The sequence below is a fragment of the Zophobas morio genome, unplaced genomic scaffold (assembly GCF_036711695.1).
Source record: "Zophobas morio isolate AGI-343-1 ecotype UQ-CSIRO unplaced genomic scaffold, CSIRO_AGI_Zmor_V1 ptg000014l, whole genome shotgun sequence".
Classification (NCBI taxonomy): Eukaryota; Metazoa; Arthropoda; class Insecta; order Coleoptera; family Tenebrionidae; genus Zophobas; species Zophobas morio.
The window spans coordinates 21672344-21694933 of NW_026972119.1; the positions used below are offsets into that span (position 1 = coordinate 21672344).

At 33.8% G+C, this 22590-nt stretch overlaps 2 protein-coding genes across 3 annotated transcripts; one reads left to right on the top strand and one right to left on the bottom strand.

Moving 5' to 3' along the window:
* The first annotated feature begins 465 nt into the window (after positions 1–465).
* Positions 466–19188, top strand: LOC135128632 (nuclear pore complex protein Nup154). The gene is made up of 13 exons (XM_064055588.1): positions 466–593; positions 643–919; positions 980–1386; positions 1433–1704; positions 1769–2162; positions 2219–2585; positions 11745–11983; positions 12033–12808; positions 17610–17987; positions 18039–18279; positions 18386–18614; positions 18663–18912; positions 18968–19188. The coding sequence occupies exons 2-13, from the start codon at positions 661–663 to the stop codon at positions 19092–19094; spliced, it is 3939 nt and encodes a 1312-aa protein (XP_063911658.1). The 5' UTR covers positions 466–593; positions 643–660; the 3' UTR covers positions 19095–19188.
* LOC135128633 (uncharacterized) lies at positions 19123–20431 on the bottom strand. Of its 2 annotated transcripts, none has more exons than XM_064055591.1 (3): positions 20123–20431; positions 19868–20066; positions 19123–19811 (listed from the first exon to the last, which is right to left on the bottom strand). In XM_064055591.1, exons 1-3 carry the CDS (start codon positions 20312–20314, stop codon positions 19186–19188), a joined length of 1017 nt encoding a protein of 338 aa, XP_063911661.1. In that variant the 5' UTR covers positions 20315–20431; the 3' UTR covers positions 19123–19185. The 2 variants fall into 2 exon arrangements, with proteins under 2 accessions (XP_063911661.1, XP_063911659.1); XM_064055589.1 differs by having other exon boundaries at positions 19123–19820.
* Between the last annotated feature and the right edge of the window lie 2159 nt (positions 20432–22590).

Sequence of the window (22590 nt, forward strand, 5' to 3'; positions counted from 1 at the left end):
TCTATACTTTGACCCAACGTCAACGGCAACATAACGGCAGTGAGTATAGTTAAATACATAGTCACTGATAACGGCGAAAGTTAAAAGTTGGTCAGCTCGAAAATCACCCCAACGGCATGAAAACTTTCAACGGCAACGTCAGCGACAAGTTTATATATCGACCTCTAACCTCAGTAATGAAACTTTCAGTAGTTTTACATTTGTAACAGAGACATATGTACATGTCAACTGTCAAGAAATTCCAATCCCTCACCGGAAGTCTATATTATACACAAACTGCAGCTTTTTTCATGTTCTAAACCCCTGAAAAAAATTCAATCAGCCAAAAATATGTGACCGATCGTAAAAAAGCACCCAATCAGATGTGGAAGAACCCCCGCGGTTCCAATCGGTGTTTTTCTGTACGATGGGTTGGTACTTTCGTCTCTCTCTCTCTAGTTACTTGCATTTTCAAATCCACCAAATTCTGTCACCTGTCAAAACCAGTGGTGTCCAATTTTAACGGAATTTGAAGTTATAATAGTATATAATGCACCAATAAATCGTTAATTTCCTCATTTTAAGCATCATAAACAATTTTATAAACGTTTAAGGTAATGTTTTACGTTTCTGTTGCGAATCATCACAGTTCATTTTTTATAGGTTAGAGTAAGCGGCAAAATGGACAATACCCAATTTTCAGTCCAAAAAATGGAAGTGGCGGCCCGTAATATCGACAAGTCGCTTGCAATAGATTGCGCGGCGCCTTCCTTACTAGATTTAATGAATATCCACCCCCCTCAGTGCTCCACTGCCAGCGGTTTAACAGACCACGATTACCCGGTCTTAAATGGGGCCCCCTTCGCCCTCAACAACATGTTGCAAATCAAAACTTCCAGTAAAGTGCCACTGCCGCCAGAAATATTGGAACATTTTAGTCGTATCCTTTTACAATGAAAATTTAAACTGTGTACGGTGTGTTACCTTAATTTGGGGGCAGATATTCAGTGTCATTGCATGATGGGGTTATTTCCTGAAGTCAGTCGAGCCTGGCTTACCGTCGACAGCGACATTTACGTCTGGTCATACGAAGACAACTCAGACCTAGCGTATTTCGATGGCTTAAATGAAACAATCTTGAGTGTTGGTTTAATCAAGCCAAAACCCGGCGTTTTTCACGCTTTTATCAAACATTTGTTAATTTTAACAACGGCAGTTGATATTGTTGTGTTAGGAGTGACGTTTACGCCAGGTCCTCATGGACCTTTAGATGAAATTCAGCTGATTCCAGAGCCGGTTTTTACGATACCGACAGATGGGTCTACCATTTCGGCGATCGGGAGCACGGCGGAAGGGCGCCTGTTTCTAGGGAGCAAGGAGGGTTGTCTTTTTGAAATTGTTTACCAGGTAAGGGTGGCCGATTTTTTGGCATCAGATTATGGTGGTGTTGCAGGCTGAAAGTGGTTGGTTTGGTAAAAGATGCAAAAAAATCAACCACTCCACCAGCGCTCTCTCTTTTCTCGTTCCATCGTTCATAAACGCGGCGCTGAGTGAAGAGGATGGAATTGTACAAATCGCGGTGGATAACAGCAGGCACATTCTTTACATTTTGACTGAAAAAGGCTCAATTGAGGTCTATGATTTAGGGATAAAAGGCGACTCCTTCAACAAAATAACGAAAATTTCGCAGTCAACTTTGGTCAATCAAGCTGTAAATATTGTCAAGTTAGTTAACACACTAATTTAATTGTGTGTCAATTTTATCTACAAACTTTAAAATTTTTTTTAGAACTTTGGATAGTCAAAATTTCCGACCTATCGTCAGCATTTCTGCCGTAGAAGCGTCAGAATCCAGTCATATTTACCTAATCGCAGTCACTCAAACCGGCGTTCGTTTTTATTTGACTACACACACTCTGGTCAATATGCCTCCCAATCAAAGACCGTACACTTTATTTTTGCTACACGTCAGACTACCACCTGGGTATTCGGCGAATATCACAGTGCGACCGAGAGCGGTTCACATAGCCCACTACCGAGACCGAAATTTGCTTTTGCTATCAACCGTGAACGAAAAAGACGTATTGTGGTGCATCAGCTCAGATTTGTTCCCTTTCAGTCAAAATCTGATGGAAGCTCACACAACTTTGAGCCTAGATGGTCCTGCACTAGCGCTAGCTGAGGTATTTCGTACCGTTTTATTGTTGTTTCAAGTGTTTTAATTTATTGTTGTGTGCAGATACCTCAAGAAAACCCCCTATCTAACATCAGCCAAGAGGTTTCACCTTTGGTGGTGAGGCAGCATTCAGAAGCGCCCAAGAAGTACGTCGTGTTGACGTCAGAGGGGGTGTATATTTTGTCAAAGATGCGGCCTGTGGATATTTTGAGACAGTTGTTGAGCGATAGTCAAGGTCTTAATAGCGATACTGTGAAGGCTTTTTTTATGATGCAGAAGGAGGATCAAGCGTGCGCTACCAGTTTGATTGTGGCTTCTTTGGACGTTGATGAGAATTTGGAGCTCGCTGAGTTCGCGACTCGGGCGTTCTTTTTGTATGGGGGAGAGCCGAGGTTGGGAGCGCTTGGGTCTATGTCGCAGGGAGCTATACGTAAGTTTTTTTTTTAACTTTAACGCAAATTAAGCTGATTTACGTTAAACATAATATATTTTTTTGTTTACTTGTTATTTGAAAACATTAAAAGATTATATGACAAGATTGAAAGTAGAAATAAAAAGGAATAAACCAGGATGAAACAATGAATGTACTCAAATTTTAGATTCTTTTTCTTTTTTAATGAAAACGTTGAAGGGCAGTATAATACCTTAAAATTTTTCTGTTGGTAATTACACGGTTTTAAACTACAGTTTTCGCAAAAATTTGGATTTATTTACCATCGACAATTTTTTTTTTCATTTTCTTTCATTTTTCTGTATTTCCATTTCTCAATGTTTCGCATAATTTTTGTTTTTTCAACTTTTCTATATTACAATTTTTCAGTGTCTCAATTTTTAGTTTTTCGATTTTTCAATTTTTCATTTCCTCAAATATTGAAGTTTTTGATTTTCATTTCTCCAATTTTTTAATTTTTAATATTTCGATTTTACAATCCACATTTTGTTTTTTCGATTTTTAAGTTTCTAAATTTTTAATGTTCCGATTTTTCGAAATTTTCATCTAATACTTTTTAATTTTTTGATTTTTCAATTTTGCAATTTTTTTATTTGAATAATTGAAAAATCGAAAAACTAAACAACTGGAAAAAATCGAAAAACAGCAAAATCTGAAAAAATCGAAAATCAAAAAATTGGAAAACACAAAAATTGTAAACTCGAAAAATTGAAAAGTCGAATAAATGAAAAAGTTATAAAATCCAATAATTGGAAACTGAAAAAATGTAAAATTGTAAAATTGAAACATTGAATTGTTTTAAATATTATTATTACATATTTAAAACGAAAACTTAAAAAATTGAAGAAATGAAAATTGAAAAATCATAAAACTGAAAAACCTAAAATTGAAAAATCTCACATTGAAAAAAAGAAAAACTAAAAAGAACATTGAAAAACCCAAAAATTGAAAATTTGAAGAAATCAAAAATTGAAAAATCGAAAAACTGAAGAAACAAAATTAAAAATCGAGAAACTTAAAAATCAAAAAAATTAGTGAATCGAAAATTTGAATAGAAGAAAAAACCAATCGAATCGAAAAATTATAGAATCGTCAAAATTGTAAAGTCTAAAAACTGTGGTATTGAAAGATTGAAAAATTGAAAAATTAAATATTGAGAAATTGAAAAATTAAAAATCGCAAAATTGCAAAACCAAAATTGTAAAATTTGGCATTGAAAAATAAAAAAATACATATATAAAATCAGAACATGGATGAACCGGAAAATTGAAAAAATAAAGAAAATAAAAAACCGAAACGAAAAATTGAGAAATTAAAAATCGAAAAATTGAAGCACGAATAAATGAAAAATTTATAAAATACAACAACTAAAAACTGGAAAAAAAAATCTAAAATCGTAAAATTTTTCAATTTCTCGGCTTCCAAATTTTTTAATTTTTCGTTTTTCATTTTTTGCATTTCCAGTTATCCGATTTTCCGATTTTATTAATTTTCAATATTTCAATTTTCAATACATATTTCGGTTTTTTTTTTGACTTTTTTGATGTTTAATCTTTCGATTTTTGGATTTTTCGTTTTTTAAAAGTTTCAAGTTGTTGATTTCAAATTTTTAGATTTTTCAAAGTTTTTATTTTATACTTTCTCATTTTTTCAATTTTTGATTTTTTAATTTTACAATTTTGCAATGTTTTGATTCGAAAAATCGAAAAACTAAACAATTGTATGAAAAACCAAAAAATAGCAAAATTGAAAAATCGAATAAATGAAAAAGTTTAATTAAAATTATGATTCTTAGTACGTATTTAAAATGAAAACTGGTAAAATTTCAAAATCCAAAAATTTCGCATTGAAAAATAAAAAAATTATAAAATCAGAACATTGAAAAACCGGAAAACTGAAAAAATAAAGAAAATAAAAAATCGAAACGAAAAATTGAGAAATTAAAAATTGAAACGTCCAAAAAATGAAAAAATTACAAAATCCAATAACTAAACACTGAAAAAAAATCTAAAATCGTAAACATTTTTCAATATTTAATTTTTCGATTTTTCAATTTTTCGTATCCTCAAATTTTTCAGTTTTTGATTGTTATTAATGCATTTTCTCGATTTTGTATCACAAATTTACGTTTTTTTTTTATTCCCTGTATTTTTTCAATGTTTCTTTCGGTTGTATAATTTTTGGTTTATTCAATTTTCGAATTTTGAATTTCTGGATTTCCAGTTATCCGATTTTTTGTAATTTTTATTACATATTTAAAATGAAAACTGGGAAAATTTCAAATCAGAAATTGAAAAATTGAGAAACTGACAAATTAAAATTTCAAAATCCAACAATTTCGCATTGAAAAATAAAAAATTAGAAAATCAGAACATTGATGAAACGGAAAATTGTAAAAATAAAGAAAATAAAAAACCGAAACGAAAAATTGAGAAATTAAAAATCGAAAAATTGAAACGTCCAATAAATGAAAAAGTTACAAAATCCAATAACTACAAAATGAAAAAAAAATCTAAAATCGTAAAATTTTTTAATTTTTCGATTTTTCAATTTTTCGTTTCCGCAAATTTTGAAGTTTTTGATTTTTATTTTTCATTTTCTCGATTTTGTATCTCAGATTTTCGTTTTTTTATTTCCTGTATTTTGTTCCTATGTTTCTTTCGGTTGTATAATTTTTCGTTTATTCAATTTTCCAATTTTGAATTTCTGGATTTCCAGTTATCCGATTTTCCGGTTTTTAAGTTTTTCAATTTTTAATCTTTCGATTTTTGAATTTTTCGTTTGTTCAACTTTTTAAAGTGTTGATTCCAAATTTTTAGATTTTTTTTGGTTTTATACTTTTCATTTTTTCAATTTTTGATTTTTCAATTTTGCAATTTTTTTATTGGAATAACTGAAAAATCGCAAAACCAAACAATTGTAAAAAATCGAAAAACTGAAGAAACGAAAAATTATAGATTCGTCAAAATTGGAAAATCGAAAAATTGTAGCATTGAGAGTGAAAAATTAAAAATTGTAAAATCGAATAAACGAAAAATTTTTAAAAATCCGCAATTGAAGAAACGAAAAATTGAAAAATTAAAAATCGAAAAATTGAAAAGTCGAATAAAATAGAATCCAAGACCTGGAAACTGAAAAAATTTTAAATTGTAAAATTGAAAAAGTGAATTATTTTAAATATTATTACACATTTAAAACGAAAACTTCAAAAATATTAAATGAAAAATTGAAGAAATGAAAATTGAAAAATCATAAAAGTGAAAAATCTAAAATTGAAAAATTTCACAAAAAAAGAAAATAATAACCAAAACGAAAAATTGCAAATCGAAAATTTGAAGAAATGAAATATTATAGAATCGAAAAATTAAAAAAAGAAAAATCAAAAAACCTAAACAATTGAAGAAATTAAAAAATCGTAAAACGTGAAAATCGAAAAAAATTAATGAATCGAAAATTTGGAAAGAAGAAAAACGAATCGAATTGAAAAATTGGAAAACCCAAAAATTGTATAATCGAAAAGTTATAGCATCGTCAAAATTGTAAATAAATGAAAAAGTTTAATTACAAAATTATAATGAATATAATGTTGGTAATGTGTGTACATTTATTTCATCCCTCATACTTTAAGGTTGTCAACTTAGTAGGCATAGAGACACATTTTGTTGATATAATAATTGATGTAAAAAATCGTCGTCTTCGTTGATTCACTATTAAAGTCTCTCCAATTGGTTACAATCGTCCGACTTGTCAAAAGGGAAAATATCAAAAGATGTCACCCCCTTCGGGAGTTACAGGAACCTGTAATTAATCCGTTTTGTCGCGCGCCAAAACAGTTTGTGCTTGAATTGATATTATCAAAATGTCCAAAAAATATTGCCCTGTGCCTGCTTGTGGGGTAATCAAGGATCCTAGAGACCACAAAATAATGCAGATTCCCTTCAAACACTGTGAACAAAAGGTTGTGGTGCAAAAAGGTTTTTAATGCCACAAGTAGGTACCCCAACATGAATCTTTTACCTAAGGGAATGTATAGCCATTAAAACCATTTCAGGTGATAATATTGCCAATAATTTATACATTTGTGGTAAACACTTTGAGAGAAGTTGTTATTACACAAATAAAAGACTTAAACCCGGCTCTGTTCCTACTTTGTTCCTCCATGGTTCCAAGTCACCGCTACCTGTTCCTACTTCTTCAAGCTCCCCAGCAAGTACTAAACGTGATCCAGAATGCAGCTTCATAATTCCTGAGACACATTCCGATAACAATGTAAACACCTCAAAGAAAAACTTTCCTACTGCATATCCCTTTGCAGACCATCCACACCCATGGCGTTGTGACTTTGGCACCGGTACCGAAATTTTGCCTCTTTTTCAAGTAAAAACTGAAATACATGACGTCAAATTGTGTCAAAAAGTCAGACCACGACAGACATTTAGCCGACATTACAGATTCCTTTCCCTCCCGACGTATGCTCCCTCACATGTCACATTTAAGGGATTGGAGAGACTTTAATAGTGAATCAACGAAGACGACGTAAAAAATATACTCTCGACTGACGTGTATTAAGAGATTGCATTTCAATTCCTTCCCTATTGTTCCTACATTGGTTATGGGCCCAGAAGGCGTGTGAGTGTGAGTCTTGATAAATCTACGATGAACGTGAACGGCACTGTGAGAATCGAAGTCCTCGGACGCAACAATTACGATACGTGGGAGAAAACAGAAGATGTAAGCTGTGAAGTTTGTTTTAAGGCGAAGATGAGCAGGCCACCATTTCCAAAAGAAACAGAGCGAAATACGACAAAGTTAGAGCTCATACACACAGACATATGTGGCCCAATGAGAATTTCTTCGAACGGTGGATCGCTATATTTCATCACCTTCATTGATCACTGTTCTCGGTGGACAGAGGTGCGATTCATGAAAAATAAGAATCAGGCTCTTGAAGAGTTCAAAAGATTCAAGGCGCTGGTCGAGAAGAAACACGGCGTATTCATCAAGGAGATTCAGTCCGACAACGGGGGCGAGTATGTGAATGCGGAATTTGACGAATTTTTGAAGTCAGAAGGTATCAAACATAGACTCACGGCTCCTTACACACCGCAACAGAACGGGGTAGCGGAAAGGATGAATAGAACGTTGATAGAAATGGCTCGTTGTCTCTTAATTCAATCCGGTCTATCATCGTCTTTCTGGGCAGAAGCCGTGTCGACGGCGTGTCACATCAGAAATCGATGTCCAGCAAAGAAGATCTGTGGAAAGACTCCGTACCAGCTTTGGAATGGCAGAGTCCCAACTGTGGTCTATTTCCGAGAGTTTGGATGTAGGGCATTTATTTTGAATAAGACACCAACTAAGGGGAAGCTAGACAACAGATCAAGAGAAGGAATTTTTGTGGGGTATGCCGATTTATCAAAGGCGTATCGAATATGGCTGCCGGATTCCAGAAAAATAGAAATAACGAGAGACGTGAAATTCATGGAGAACGACCACAAGTTTTCTATCGAGAAGGATGTCGAGCGCGATTGGTTTGATGTAGACATTGTTAAGAAATCCGTTGAGGAGGTTGAACTGCAACCTGAACCGAATCTTGAAGAGGTAATCGGAGGTTTTTCGCCAGAATTAGGTGAAAATGATGTCCAAGAAGAAGAAATGGCACCGGTTCGACGACCGGGACGGCCGAGAATCATCAGAACAGGACGTTCGGGACGACCACGTAAAGATTTCGCTAAGCAAGTAGTTCTAGAACCAGTAAGTGCCGACATTGCTGAAATTTCCGCGAGAAAAGCCATGTCTGGATCCGATCATCCAGAGTGGATTGAAGCTATGGCTTCGGAAGTGAAATCCTTAATTAAAAACAATACTTGGTATTTGGTAGACAGGCCAGGGGGTCAGCGGATCATTGGAAGTAGATTTGTTTTACGGAACAAGTATAAGTCAGACGGCACGATAGACAAGCGCAAGGCTCGTGTGGTGGCTCAAGGGTTTGGTATGAAACCTGAAATAGACTTTCACGAAACGTTTGCTCCCGTGACAAGATTGGCTTCTATACGTGCTGCGGTTGCAGTAGCTTTCTCTAAAGACATGAAGATTCGGCAACTCGATATAACTACAGCTTATCTGAATGGAATTATCAAAGAGAAGATCTTTATGGAGACTCCGAAACATTTAGAAGAAATACTTGAACACATCGTGAGAACCGAAAAGAAGGAAACAACAATCAGAGAAGAAGCAAGAAAGATGATGGAGCGAATGCGTAAAGGCGACGTGGTTTGTTTACTGAACAAGGGTCTTTACGGTCTACCACAAGCTGGCAGAGCTTGGAACGATCGATTAGATGAAGAACTCCGAAGTCTTGGAGCGGTTCCATCCGATGCAGATCCTTGTGTATACGTCGTCCAGGCATCGAACGTCACAAGTTTTATAGTCATTTACGTTGACGATATATTGATTATGTCGAGCAGTGAAGTCGAAATCGAACGACTGAAAAATTGTCTTTGTAGAAAGTTTGACGTCAAAGACTTGGGAGATCTTAAGTACTGTCTAGGTGTTGATTTTGAAAGAACAGACAATTATCTAGCCATTAGCCAGAGGGGATACATTGATGATCTACTCGAGAAGTTTGATATGAGTCTTTGCAATCCGGTTTCTACACCATTAGAGTTGGGGATTAATTTGACGAAAGACGAAGGAGAAGACGCTTGCCCGAAGAATATCCCCTATCAAGAACTCATCGGCGGACTAATGTATTTATCTATGGGAACTAGACCAGATATTACACATGCAGTAAGCTATCGTAGTCAATTTAACAGTTGCTTTAGAGAGTCGCATTGGAAGGCAGCAAAAAGGGTATTACGTTATCTTAAAGGGACTAGAGATCTGAATCTAGTGTACTCTCGAGGCAGCGCAGGCGAACCTCCAGTAATGTATACTGATGCTGACTGGGGTAGTTGTCTGGTTGATAGGAAATCTTATACAGGATATGTTTTCCTAATCGGGGGTACAGCAGTGAGCTGGGGATCAAGGAAACAGCGGTCTGTGGCCCTTTCATCGACAGAGGCTGAGTATATGGCGCTAACCGATGCGGCAAAAGAGGCCATTTATATGAAGAAGTTACTAAAGAGTCTGGGTGTTAACCTCGAGACGATAATTTTGAGGAATGATAACATTGGTGCTGAAAAGTTATCGGGAAACCCAGTTTTTCACGCTCGTTCGAAGCACATAGATATACGACACCATTTTGTTCGAGACTGTGTGAAGAAGAAGGAGATTGTGATTGAACACGTTGCTACTGAGGAGATGACAGCGGACATTCTAACTAAAGGACTTTCGAAGGCTAAGCATGAGAAGTGTGTCCAAGGTCTTGGGATGAGACGCGATGTAGTAAAGTGTTTGCGATAAAGTAGTTGAGGTTTGAGGGGAAGTGTTGGTAATGTGTGTACATTTATTTCATCCCTCATACTTTAAGGTTGTCAACTTAGTAGGCATAGAGACACATTTTGTTGATATAATAATTGATGTAAAAAATATACTCTCGACTGACGTGTATTAAGAGATTGCATTTCAATTCCTTCCCTATTGTTCCTACATATAACATGAAATCTGGAAAAATTTCAAATCAGAAACTGAAAAATCAAAATTTCAAAATCCAAAAATTGAAAAATTTCGCATTGAAAAATAAAAAAAAATAGATGACATCGAAGAACCGGAAAATGGAAAAAATAAAGAAAATAAAAAACGAAACGAAAAATAGAGAAATTAAAATTCGAAAAATTGATACGTCGAATAAATGAAAAAGTTATAAAATCCAATAACTAAAAACTGAAAAAAAAATCTAAAACCGTATTTTTTTCAGTTTTGACTTCCAAATTTTTCAATTTTTTGTTTCCTCAGATTTTTAAGTTTTTGATTTTTATTTTTCATTTTCCCGACTTTGTATCACAGATTTTCGTTTATTTCCTGTATTTTTTTTAATGTTTCTTGTTCAGTTTTATAATTTTTCGTTTATTCAATTTCCAGTTATCAGATTTTGAACTTTTTTGATTTTCTGGTATCCAATTTTTAATTTTCCATTTTTGAATTTTTCGTTTCTTCAACTTTTCAAGTTTCAAATTTTTAAATTTTTCAAAGTTGTCATTTTATACTTTCTCATTTTTTCAATTTTTGATTCTTCAATTTTACAATTTTGCAATTTTTTAATTCGAAAAATTGAAAAATCGATAAATAGCAAAATCGGAAAAGTGGAAAATTAAAAAATTGCAAATCGAAGAACGGAAGAAAGGAAAAACTAAAACATTGAAAAATGAAAAATCGAAAAGTTGAAAAATGAAATAAATGAAAAAAATTTAAAATTATAATTGTTATTACACATTTAAAATGAAAACTGGAAAAATTTCAATTAAAAAATTGGAAAAACCAAAAATTGAAAAATTTTACATTGAAAAAAGAAAAATTATAAAATCGAATTAATGAAAGAGTTATAAAATCTAATTACAGAAAAATGAAAAAATTATCAAAAAATAAAGAAAATAAAAGTGCAAACGAAAAATTGCAAATCAAAAAATTGAAACAACCAAAAGTTGGAAAATCGAAAAAATGAAAAATTGCAAATCGAAAAATTGAAGCAACGAAAATTTGAAATTAAAAACCAAAAATTATAACATCCAAACATCGAAAAATTGCAAAAATGAAGAAAATAAAAAAACGAATCAGAAAATTGCATATCAAAAATTTAAAGAAATGAAAAATTAGAGAATCGAAGAATTGAAGAAACGGAAATCTGAAAAAAATAAAAAATTATAAAATCGAATAACTGAAAAATTAAAAATTGAAAACTCGAAGAGTTGCGTATCGTAAAATTGAAGAAACAAAAAAAATGGAAAATTGGAATTGAAAAATCAAAGATGCAGAAAATAAAAAACTGAAACGAAAAATCGAAAAATTACAAAAATGAAGAAATTAAAAACCGAAACGAAAAGTTGCATATCTAAAATTTGATTAAATAAAAAATTAAAGATTCGAAAAATTGAAGCTGTTCGAAAAACTACTTAAGTTAAAATTTTATTAAATAAGTAAATTAAACTGAATGACGAAATCTATCTTGAGTAACTGCAAATAATAATAATAATATTTCAGTTTCAGGAACGTCTCCATTTTCGCCAAACATCATCTCGACCCCCGCCGACCCCCACCGTTTACACCAGCCGCAATCCCTCCAACCCCCAAACCTAACCTACCCCCACTTCGACGTGAACAACCCCTTCGTATTTTCCTCCAAACATAACGGCCTCTACTTATACTTAGGCAGGATTTTACGACCAATCTGGAACAGACGATGCATCGAGAAAATCTGCCTGGATGGAAAAACCGTGATGGTCAGTTTCCCCCAAAAATAATTTTTGTCGTTTCATAGTCAGTTCGCAGAACGCCAGCACCATCACCAGCGACCAGTGCAGATGGATCCTCAACTACCTAACGACACTCCACAACTTCCTCCTCTCAAACACCCAACTAGCCATCTGCGACAACTCCACCCAACTGGACGCAACCCTCAACACCACCCAAGTGAACACCACCAGCCGCTTGAACCACACATTACAAGACGCACAAATGGAGGAAAGAATATCCCTCAACTCCCTGAAGTTGTTCGTGTGCCACTGCTGCCAAATCATGGGTCTCTGGCGAATCCTGTGCGAGCACCAATTCCACGTCTTAATCGGGACTCTCCCAGACAACTACCAGACGATGCTGCAAGACACCACGTTCAAAGATTTGTTCCTGTATGGTCAAGACATTTGTTCTTTGTTGATAACGACATTAGTTGACAGCTACCTGGGGGATAACGCCTCAGTCGACTCCATCAGCACTAAACTAAGAGAAGTTTGCCCCCAACTCTACAAAATTGAAGATGCGGCGTTCTCGAAGGCCAACGAGATGTTGAAGTCCTCCAGGGGGATACAGAACATCGACGAGAAGGAGGATATGGTGATGTCGGCTCTCGAGCTGTGCAAATCTATCGCTCCCAACGTTAATCTACCGGGGATTTGTAAACAGTTCGTTTCTTTGAAAGCGTATCACGCTGTCATTGATTTGTGTATCACGTGTGCGAAGAAGGTCGATCCGGATAACATCGCGGAGCATTTTTATAAGAATGATTCGTCAGTGGCGGATCAGGAAGGACGGGATTTCTATCACAAACGGTAGGTTAAATTTAAAAAAAGTTGGTCTGAAATTATTAACAGTTAATTTGTCGTGGGTCTTCAGGTCATATTTGTGTAATAATTTTTGATGTAACGTCGTCAGCAGACTGGAGGGGATGAATAAATAAAGTTTATTTTTATTTGGTGTTAGCTGCTTTTTTGTAGTATTTTTGGGAACGCTGCATAAATTTATCTTTGATAAATAGTTGTCAAAAGAAAAACAATAATAAGCTGTTCTTGACGTTGTGTTCTTTTTTTACACATTTTTATGCTTTTTGAGGTCGCTTTTTTGCTTTTTTTTATCTAATTTCACACACCTTTTTTGTTTTTTAAATTGTTTACCCCTTTTTTTGCTTTTTTTATAATATTTTTTATATCCTCTTTTTCTTGTCACTTTTTAGGCGCTTTTTCTGTCGCTTTTGTTGTGGCTTTTTTGTCAGTTTTGTTTGCTCCTTTTTCTAGCTTTATCTTTTTATCAACTTTTTTACTTGTTTTATCACCTTTTTATTTTTGTTTTTTTTTTTCGCTTTCAGTGGTCCCTTTTTTATCGGTTTTCCTTTATTTATTTTTTTTTCTCTTTATTGCGCTTTTTACGTCTTTTTATTTGCGTTTTTCTTTTGTCATGTTTTTGCCTTTTGCCACTTGGTCGCATTTTGTTGTCACTTTTTTGCCTCATTCTTTTAGTCGCTTTTTTATGTGTTTCTTTTGACTTTTTATAGTGTTTTTTAACACCTTTTTTTTTCAGTTTTTGTCTCGTTTTCTGTCATTTTTCGCCGCTTTTTTTGGCTCCCCTTTTTTGTTGCGTTGTTTACCCTTGTTTTGTCTTTTTTTACCATTTTTATGACTTTTAGCTCCCTTTTTTTGTGACTGTTTTTATTTATTTTTTTGTGGTTTCTTTCTTGTCTTTTTTTTAATCTCTTTTTAAGTCTTCTTTTTTGGTACGTTTTTGGAGCCCTTTTTATCAGCTTTTCCTCCCTTTTTTTGGAGCAATTTTTTCATTTTTTAACTTTTGTTGGCCCTTTTTGTAGCTTTTGTACTCCCCGTTTTATCGGATTTTCCAAATTTTTTCCCGTTTTTTTTTGGCGACTTTTCACATGTGTCTCCCTTTTTTAATCACATTTTGTGCCTTTTTTTCTCCGAATTTTTGGTGGTTTTTCGTTTTTTTTTTTACCATTTTTGTGACATTTTTGGCTCCCCTTTTTTGTGACAGTTTTTATAATTTTTTGTGGTTTCTATCTTGCCCCATTTTTTTGGTCTTTTTTTAAGTCTTATTTTTTGTCGCGTTTTTTGCCTTTTTGTATTTTTTTCTCACTTCTTTTGTTGGCCCTTTTTGTATCTTTTGTACTCCCCGTTTACCAGATTTTCCAAATTTGTTCCGTTTTTTGTCACGTTTTTTGTCTTTTTTTTTTTTCTCCGAATTTTTTGTACTTTTTGTTTACAAGTTTTGTCTTTTTTTCCGTTTTTTGTCTGTTTTTACCATTTTTGTGACATTTTTGGCTCCCCTTTTTTTGTGACTGTTATTATTTTTTTGTGGTTTCTTTCTTGTCCCTTTTTTTCTTTTTTTAGTCTCTTTTTTCAAGTCTTATTTGTTGTCACGTTTTTTACCATTTTTCGATCCATTTTTGTCTTTCTTTTGCATCCTCCACGTTTCTTGTAACTTTTTTGTTGCTTTTTTTTTGAGCCTTTTTTTTTCACCTTTTTCCCATTTTTTTGTTACCGTTTTTGTTCCCTTTTTTCATTTTTTAACTCTCTTTTCTTGCCCCTTTTGTAGCTTTTGTACTCTCCGTTTTATCGGATTTTCCAAATTTTTACCCTTTTTTTTGGCGACTTTTCACATTTTTCCCCTTTTTTATCTTTTTTTCTCCGAATTTTTTGTAGGTTTTTTTTTACAAGTCTATCACTTTTATTTTTCCGTTTTTTGTCTTTTTTTACCATTTTTGTGACATTTTTGGCTCCCCTTTTTTGTGAATGTTTTTATTTTTTTTATGATTTCTTTCTTTTGTCTCATTTTTTGCGTTTCTTTTTTTTTGACTCTTATTTTTTATCGCGTTTTTGCCATTTTTCCTTCCATTTTTGTCCCTTTTTTTGCGTTTCTCATAATTTTTTTGTTGCTTTTTTGAGCTCTTTTTTAATAGCTCTTCCCCCATTTTTGTCACCTTTTTTTTTCATTTTTTAACTCTTATGTTGGCCCTTTTTGTAACTTTTGTGTTCCCCGTTTTATCGGATTTTCCTAATTTTTCCCTTTTTTGTCACATTTTTGCCTCTTCTCCGAATTTTTTGTAGTTTTTTTTACAAGTTTTTCACTTTTGTTTTTCCGTTTTTTGTCTTTTTTTTTACCATTTTTGCCTCCCCTTTTTTGTGAATGTTTTTATTTTTTTTATGATTTCTTTCTTTTGTCTCATTTTTTGCGTTTCTTTTTTTTTTGACTCTTATTTTTTATCGCGTTTTTGCCATTTTTCCTTCCATTTTTGTCCTTTTTTTTGCGTTTCTTATAATTTTTTTGTTGCTTTTTTTTGAGCTCTTTTTTTAACAGCTCTTCCCCCATTTTTTTGTCACCTTTTTTTTTTTTTTCATTTTTTCACTTCTTTTGTTGGCCCTTTTTGTATCTTTTGTAATCCCCGTTTTATCGGATTTTCCAAATTTTTTCCCTTTTTTAGGCGACTTTTCACATTTTTCCCCTTTTTTGCCTTTTTTCCGTTTTTTGTCTATTTTTACCATTTTTGTGACATTTTTGGTTTCCCTTTTTTTGTGAATGTTTTTATTAATTTTTTGTGGTTTCTTTCTTGCCCCTTTTTTTTAGTCTCTTTTTTCAAGTCTTATTTTTTATCACGTTTTTGCCATTTTTCGATCCATTTTTGTCTTTTTTTTTGCGTTTCTTGTAACTTTTTTGTTGTTTTCTTTCAGAACTCTTTTGTTATTAGCTTTCTCCCCATTTTTTTTGTTACCCTTTTTGTCCCATTTTTTCATCTTTTAATTTTTATGTTGGCCCTTTTTGTACCTCCTGTTTTTTCGGATTTTCCAAATTTGTTTCCTTTTTTGTCACGTTTTTTGTCTTTTTTCACCATTTTTGGTACAATTTTGGCTCCCTTTTTATTTTTTGGTGGTTTCTTTCTTTTGTCCCATTTTTTCCTTTGTTTTTTTTTAACTATTATTTTTTATCGCGTGTTTGGCATTTTTTGTTCCAGTTTTGCCTCTTTTTTGCGTTTCTTGTCTTTTTTTTGTTGCTTTTTTTGAGCCCTTGTTTTAACAGTTTTTCCCCATTTTTTGTTACCCTATTTTGTCGCCTTTTTTCATGTTTTAACTTTTTTATTGGCTCTTTTTGTAGCTTTTGTACTCCCCGTTTATCAACTTTTCAAAAAAAAAAAATTTCCCCTATTTTTTTATGACTTTTTTCCACTTTTTTCCATTTTCTTTTTTGTCCCGTTTTTTGTCTCCTTTTCTCCGCGTTATTTTTCGCTTTTTTATGGCTTCCTTTCTTTAAGTCGCCTTTTTGTCACTTTTTTATCAATTTTATGATCGCCTTTTTTGCATCACTTTTTTTCCTTCTTTTTTTGTCATAATTAAAATTATAAAATCGAAACACTGAAAAGTCGAATAAGTGAAAAATTAAAAATTGAAAAGTCTAATAAATGAAAAACTTTATAAAATCCAGTACCTAAAAACTGAAAAAATTCTAAAAACGTAAAATTGAAAAAGTGAATTATTTTAATAATAATAATTTATTTTCAGCAGACTAGAAGTCTAGAGTGGAACATAATACTAATAAACAACTAATTGTAATTAACAATAGTAAATGTGATAAGAAAATAGAATGAAAATAAAAATAAATAAGAGAGACACATCAAAAATTCTCACATAAATGTAGCAATTTAGTTTTTATCTTATCTTTAATTATTATATTAATTTTAAAAATTATTATTATTACATATTTAAAACGAAAACTCGAAAAATTGCAAATCAAAAATTGAAAAAATAAAGAAAATGAGAAACCAAAACGAAAAATTCCAAATCAAAAAATGGAAGACATGAAAATTGAAAATTTGTAAAACTGCAAATCGAAAAAGTGAAACATTTCACATTGATAAATAGAAAAATTATAAAATCGAAAAATTGAAAAGTCGAATAAATGAAAAAGTTATAAAATCCAATACCAAATTTTCCGAATTTTTTCCATTTTTTATGCCTTTTCCACTTTTTTTCCTGTTTTTCTTTTTATTTGCTCCCTGGCTTTAAGTTGCCTTTTTGTCACTTTTATCGATATTATGATCGTTTTTTTTTTATCACTTTTTTTTTCTTTTTTTTTTCTTGTCATATTTTGGCTTTTTTTGTTGATTTTGTTGGCACCTTTTTTTGTCCCATTTATTATTGGCTCCCTATTTTCTTATCTTTTTTATTGCCTTTTTTTATCACTTTTTTTTTTCTCTCTTTTTCCTTGTTAGTGTTGGCTGATAGCAAGAGTTAACTTAAAAAAAAGTGGCATAATCAAATTTTATTTTTTTTTTCTGAAACACTGAATTCTTTTTATTGCATTTCAAAGCCGAAGGAAAAAATTTGGACCTTTTTTTTCATTATTTAAAAGAATTTAATTTGTCTGTTATAAAAATAGATTTTTTTTGTGTATTGTGAGATAAATTTTCAATGTTTTCTTGAAAAATATTATTTTATAAAGTTTAAGCCACGGTAGTCGTGAGCACACCCACATTCCACAACAATCAAGTCAGTAGTTTCGGAGACAGACAGACGGAAGCCATTTGCTATTTATTTTAGAATTTGTGTTATAATTTTCGTAATTATCTTACAGCATGAACATCTACAAGGAAGTCTTCACCATGCTAGACACCCTATGCGCCGAAAACCCCACAAACCTCAACATCACCGCCCCCGTGCCCATCCCCACGGAAGGCGACATCCGAATCATGGTGATGCAACTAATCAACGAAATCCTGGAACTCCCAGACGAGATCCTCCACGTGGCGCTCTACGACTGGATGATGAAAAAACAAATGAGCAGCGAACTAATCAAAATCAACAACTCCTCCCTGGAAACGTACCTCCTCCACACGTCACAGCAGAACCCCGACAACACCGCCGTCGTCGACTTATTGTGGAAATACTACGAAAACAACAACAACCACGCCGCCGCGGCCAAAATTCTGGACAGTCTGGCGTCGAAAACGGGGTAAAATCGCATTCATGCATTTTTTGAGGTTATGACGCGTTTTTGATTTAGGGCAGCCTTGAGTCTTAAGGAGCGTCTGGAATACTTGACACGTGCCATTATGTGCATGAGAAGCGATAAAGTGGGGTATGCGCCGTATCTGGGGGTGTTTTTGAGGGACTTGGAGGATAAAATGGAGGTGGCGAAGGTGCAGGAGCAGATCCTGGAGGCGGTGGTTAATTTGCGGGGGACGCATCCGGCCGCCGAGGAGGCGATAGTTGCTCTAAATTCTGGGCTATATCAAATTTCGCAGGTTTGCCCAGCACTCATATATTTGCTTATCCCCTCTAAACAATTGATCAAAATCAATCAGTCAATTTATTAGTTATTTTTTTTTTACATCCTAGTTTTTATTATAGTTGTATGAAAATTTCGCCGACCCTCTTGAGCTGTGGGAGTGTCAACTCGCCATCATCGACTGCGCTGGATACAGCGATGAAAATTTGATTGAAAAAATTTGGAGGAACATCCTTAGACGAGAAATACGGAAAAGTACTGGAAATCCGAATAACCGAATGGCGCAAATTTTGACCAAAGTGAAGCACATAGCGCGAAAATGTGGCATTTCAACCCAGTGTTTCCCATTAGGTACTACCATTTTTTTTTTTTTTCTAGTTGGTAATAATGTTATTTTAGCGTTCCTGATTTCCGAGTTAGAGCAGCTGTCAACATACCTCAAGTCTGACAGATCATTAGTCCCTAAAGCTTTTGTTTCAATGGAATTACCATTTGACGGTTTACTAGAAATTTACAACAGACTAATGGCAACAGTGTCAGAAATCCAAATTTGGCAAAAAGAGGAGAACGAGTTTCATTTGTTTGAAGCCGTGGCTTGCCTAATTGAAACGTTCTTGAACACACATGAGGCATACAATAACGTCCAAAAGTAAGCTATATTTAAAGTTCATAATAAAAAACGTATTAATTTTTTTTTTTTTTAGGCGAAAAATTATTTCCCAGTGTCAAGACACCGTAGCCAGTCTACTGTCAATTTTATACAGTAAAGCCAACACTGAACAGTTAATAAATATCTTGCGTGGCATCCAAAGCAGACTGTCTAGGTTGTAAGTTAGGATTGAAATCAGTGCCTGTCATATTATGTGTTCAGTGATCGAAACTGTTTATATTTTACTTGATTTACATAAATCGATTTTTGTACTCATTCGCCTATTAGTCCGTCCATTTCCTCTTGATCTACAATCAATATAATTTCATCCTCATCATTGACAGGTTCCTGTTCCTGGGTTTTAGGCTTGTCGTTTCCGCTTTGCGTGGTAGCGACATCTTTCGTCGTTTTGGTGCTTTCATCACCAACAGAGTGACTACAACTAGCTTCCGCTTTCTGTTTATCAAACCTGTCCCTGATCAAAGTGATCTTTTTTTTAGGGTTTTCTGCGTCAGCAGACACATTTTTATCAACTGTTTCAAGTGTGTTACTAGTGCTGGATTTGTCTTTTTGTTCTATGTCTGATTCACTTGATTCAATAACGATTTCCTGACTCGCGGGCACTTCAATTATCACTGAATCACTGTCTGAGTTTATGTTTGAATCTGACTCGATTTTAATTTCAGTTTGGGCGTTTTTATTGGTGGCTTCTAGCATCAGCTGTGATCTTATAGCTCTGGCTCTGGCTTGCAGCTCCAACAGCTCCAAAACGCTCATTAAATTTTCTTCTTCCAGAGGTCCATCTTTGCGCTTTCTGTTCTGAATTGATTTCTCCTTTTTGATTTTACTGACTCTTGGTTCTTCTTTAATTTGACTAGATTTCTTCTTCTTGGACTTGTCTACAAAAACTATTTATGCAAACGTAATGTCTAATACTAAATTTATTTGTGTTTACCCCCATCTACTTCCACAATGAAGTCATCTTCACTCACATCATCGAGCGATATTATGTCTGGTTGTTTCTCGTCTTCGGGGTCCGTCGAGCTGCTATCTTGGTCCAAGTTTTGTCCGTTAAAAATGTACTTGAGTCTTTTGTTGGAAATTCCGAGGAGTTCTTCCAGCAGCATTGAGTTTATTTCGCCAATATCTAGGTGCTGGTTAACCAAAATTAATTTCGATTAATTATGAATGAAGGCAAATCACCACTTACTTTAATGCAATCCGGTGCCATTGTCTTTATTTTCTTGGGTTTGATTATTTTTAACACCTCTTTCATTAGTTTTACTCTGTCGTCTAAAAAGTACGAGAGTTCGTGGATGTTTTCTTCATTTTCGGAGTCAGACTTTTCCGCGGATTTGCTGGCTCTACGTTTTTCTCTTTTCGGTTTAAAGTAAGTGTTCATGGTGAGGTTTCATTTATTTTTTAATTCAAAATTGTTGCGATTCAAACATTGTGTAAACATAGCCTCACATCTAAGGTGTCTGTCGCTGTCACTTTACCACAAACTGTCATTGTAGTTAGTCACGTGGGCAGTATCGTTCAGTGCTGACGTGACCAACATATGTTTCGAAATACACTACATCGAATTGAATTACATTTCTTAGGTACATGACAAAATAAGAAAGTAGCCACTAGCCACTAAACAAACAGATATCAATTATAGTGTATATGAAGCCTGAAACTGTAATATACTTATTAGAACTTGCTTACCACATGTTACTACGAGTGTCGCAAAATTTAAATTAAAAACTGTCGATTTTCGTGTCATTATTATTTTTTTAATTATAGTAGTTTACACTTATTTATTGAAGTTTTTAAAAGAACTTCCCTTCATCCTGAAGTGTAACGTGCTATCAAGCGAATTCAGTTTCATAGATAAATTACAAAATTTGATTTTATAAATTTTATTTTTTTTATGATAAACCCTATAAGTTAAAATAAATATGTTTCAAAAGGTAGTGGCACAAAAAAGGTGACAAAAAATGTAGCAAAAAACACACGAATAAAGAAGAATAAAAAGCCACCAAAAAAAACGAAAACACACATAAAAAGACTCAAAATGCGTTAAAACAAGTGAAAAAGACCCAAAAAATCCGCAAAATGAAAAAGTAATAAAAAATGAGTAAAAAAAGAGACGAAAAAAATTGTCAAACAAAATGTTGAGACAATAAAAGAACCTAAAACGACTACAACAAAATGCGATGAAAGGAAGGATAACTACAGAGGAGACAAACAGGCAACAAAAAAATGTGATGAAAAGGGGACTAAAAAAACAAATAACAAAAGATGACATCAAATGGCGACAAAAGAAGTTGGTAAAAAAAGTCATAAAAATGGGAAAAAACTTATTAAAAAAGGTCAAAAAGAAAAAGTAATAAAAGGCAAATGGGAAAATGAGAGAGAGAGTGATAAATGGAAGAATGAGAGGAAGTGCTAAATGTGAAAAGGAGAGAGGGAGAGAGAGATTGATAAATGGGAGAATGAGAGAGTGATAAACAGGAGAATGAGAGAGAGAGAGATGTAAACAAGAGAATGGGACGAGTTAATTTCAGATAAGCCCGAGTTTAAGTTCTTATGGTTACGTTCTTACGTTTCCGTTTTTACGTTTCCGTTCCTACGGTTGCGTTCTTATGCTTACGAAAATGAGAGAGAGTGATAAATGAGAGAATGACAGATAGTGATAAATGGGACAATGAGAGAGAAAGTGATAAATGGAAGAATGAGAGAGAGTGATAAATGGGACAATGAGAGAGAGTGATAAACGGAAGAATGGGAGTGAGTGATAAACAGGAGAATGAGAGAGAGAGAGAGAGAGAGAGTCGTAAACAGGAAAATGAGACGAATTAATTTCGGATAAGCCCGAGTTTAAGTTCTTATGGTTAGGTTCTTACGTTTCCGTTTTTACGTTTCCGTTCCTACAGTTGCGTTCTTACGCTTACGAGAATGAGAGAGGGAGTGATAAATGGGAGAATGAGAGAGAGAGTGATAAATGAGAGAATGAGAGAGATTGGTAAATGGGAGAATGGGAGAGATTGATAAATGTTACAATGAGAGAGCGAGTGATAAATGGGAGAATGAGAGAGAGAGTGATCAATGAGAGAATGAGAGAGATTGATAAATGGGAGACTGAGAGAGAGTGATAAATGAGGGAATGAAAGAGAGTGATAAATGGGAGAATGAGAGAGACTGATAAATTGGAGAATGAGAGAGAGTGTGATAAATGGGAGAATGAGAGAGAGAGAGAGAGAAAGAGTGATAAATGGGAGAATGAGAAAGAGAGTGATAAATGGGAGAATGAGAGAGAGAGTGATAAATACGAGAATGAGAGAGAGAATGATAAATAAATAGGAGAACGAGGGAGAGAGAGAGTGATAAATGAGAGAATGAGAGAGAATGATAAATGGGAGAATGACAGAGAGTGATAAATGGGACAATGAGAGAGAGTGATAAATGGGAGAATGAGAGAGGGTGATAAATGGGAGAATGAGAGAGAGAGTAATAAACAGGAGAATGAGAGAGAGAGTTGTAAACAGAAGAGAGAGACGAATTAATTTCGGATAAGCCCGAGTTCAAGTTCTTATGGTTCGGTTCTTACGTTTCCGTTTTTACGTTTCCGTTCCTACGGTTGCGTTCTTACTTTTACGAGAATGAGAGAGAGTGATAAATGAGAGAATGAGA

Coding starts and splice junctions, on each gene's coding strand:
- LOC135128633 (XM_064055589.1), bottom strand. CDS start 20,314: ATGAACACTTACTTTAAACCGAAAAGAGAAAAACGTAGAGCCAGCAAA. Junction 20,067..20,122: donor TGGCACCGGATTGCATTAAA/GTAAGTGGTGAT, acceptor TTGGTTAACCAG/CACCTAGATATTGGCGAAAT. Junction 19,821..19,867: donor CATTGTGGAAGTAGATGGGG/GTAAACACAAAT, acceptor TTGCATAAATAG/TTTTTGTAGACAAGTCCAAG.
- LOC135128632 (XM_064055588.1), top strand. CDS start 661: ATGGACAATACCCAATTTTCAGTCCAAAAAATGGAAGTGGCGGCCCGT. Junction 2,163..2,218: donor CTGCACTAGCGCTAGCTGAG/GTATTTCGTACC, acceptor TGTTGTGTGCAG/ATACCTCAAGAAAACCCCCT. Junction 18,280..18,385: donor GGCTATATCAAATTTCGCAG/GTTTGCCCAGCA, acceptor TTTTTATTATAG/TTGTATGAAAATTTCGCCGA.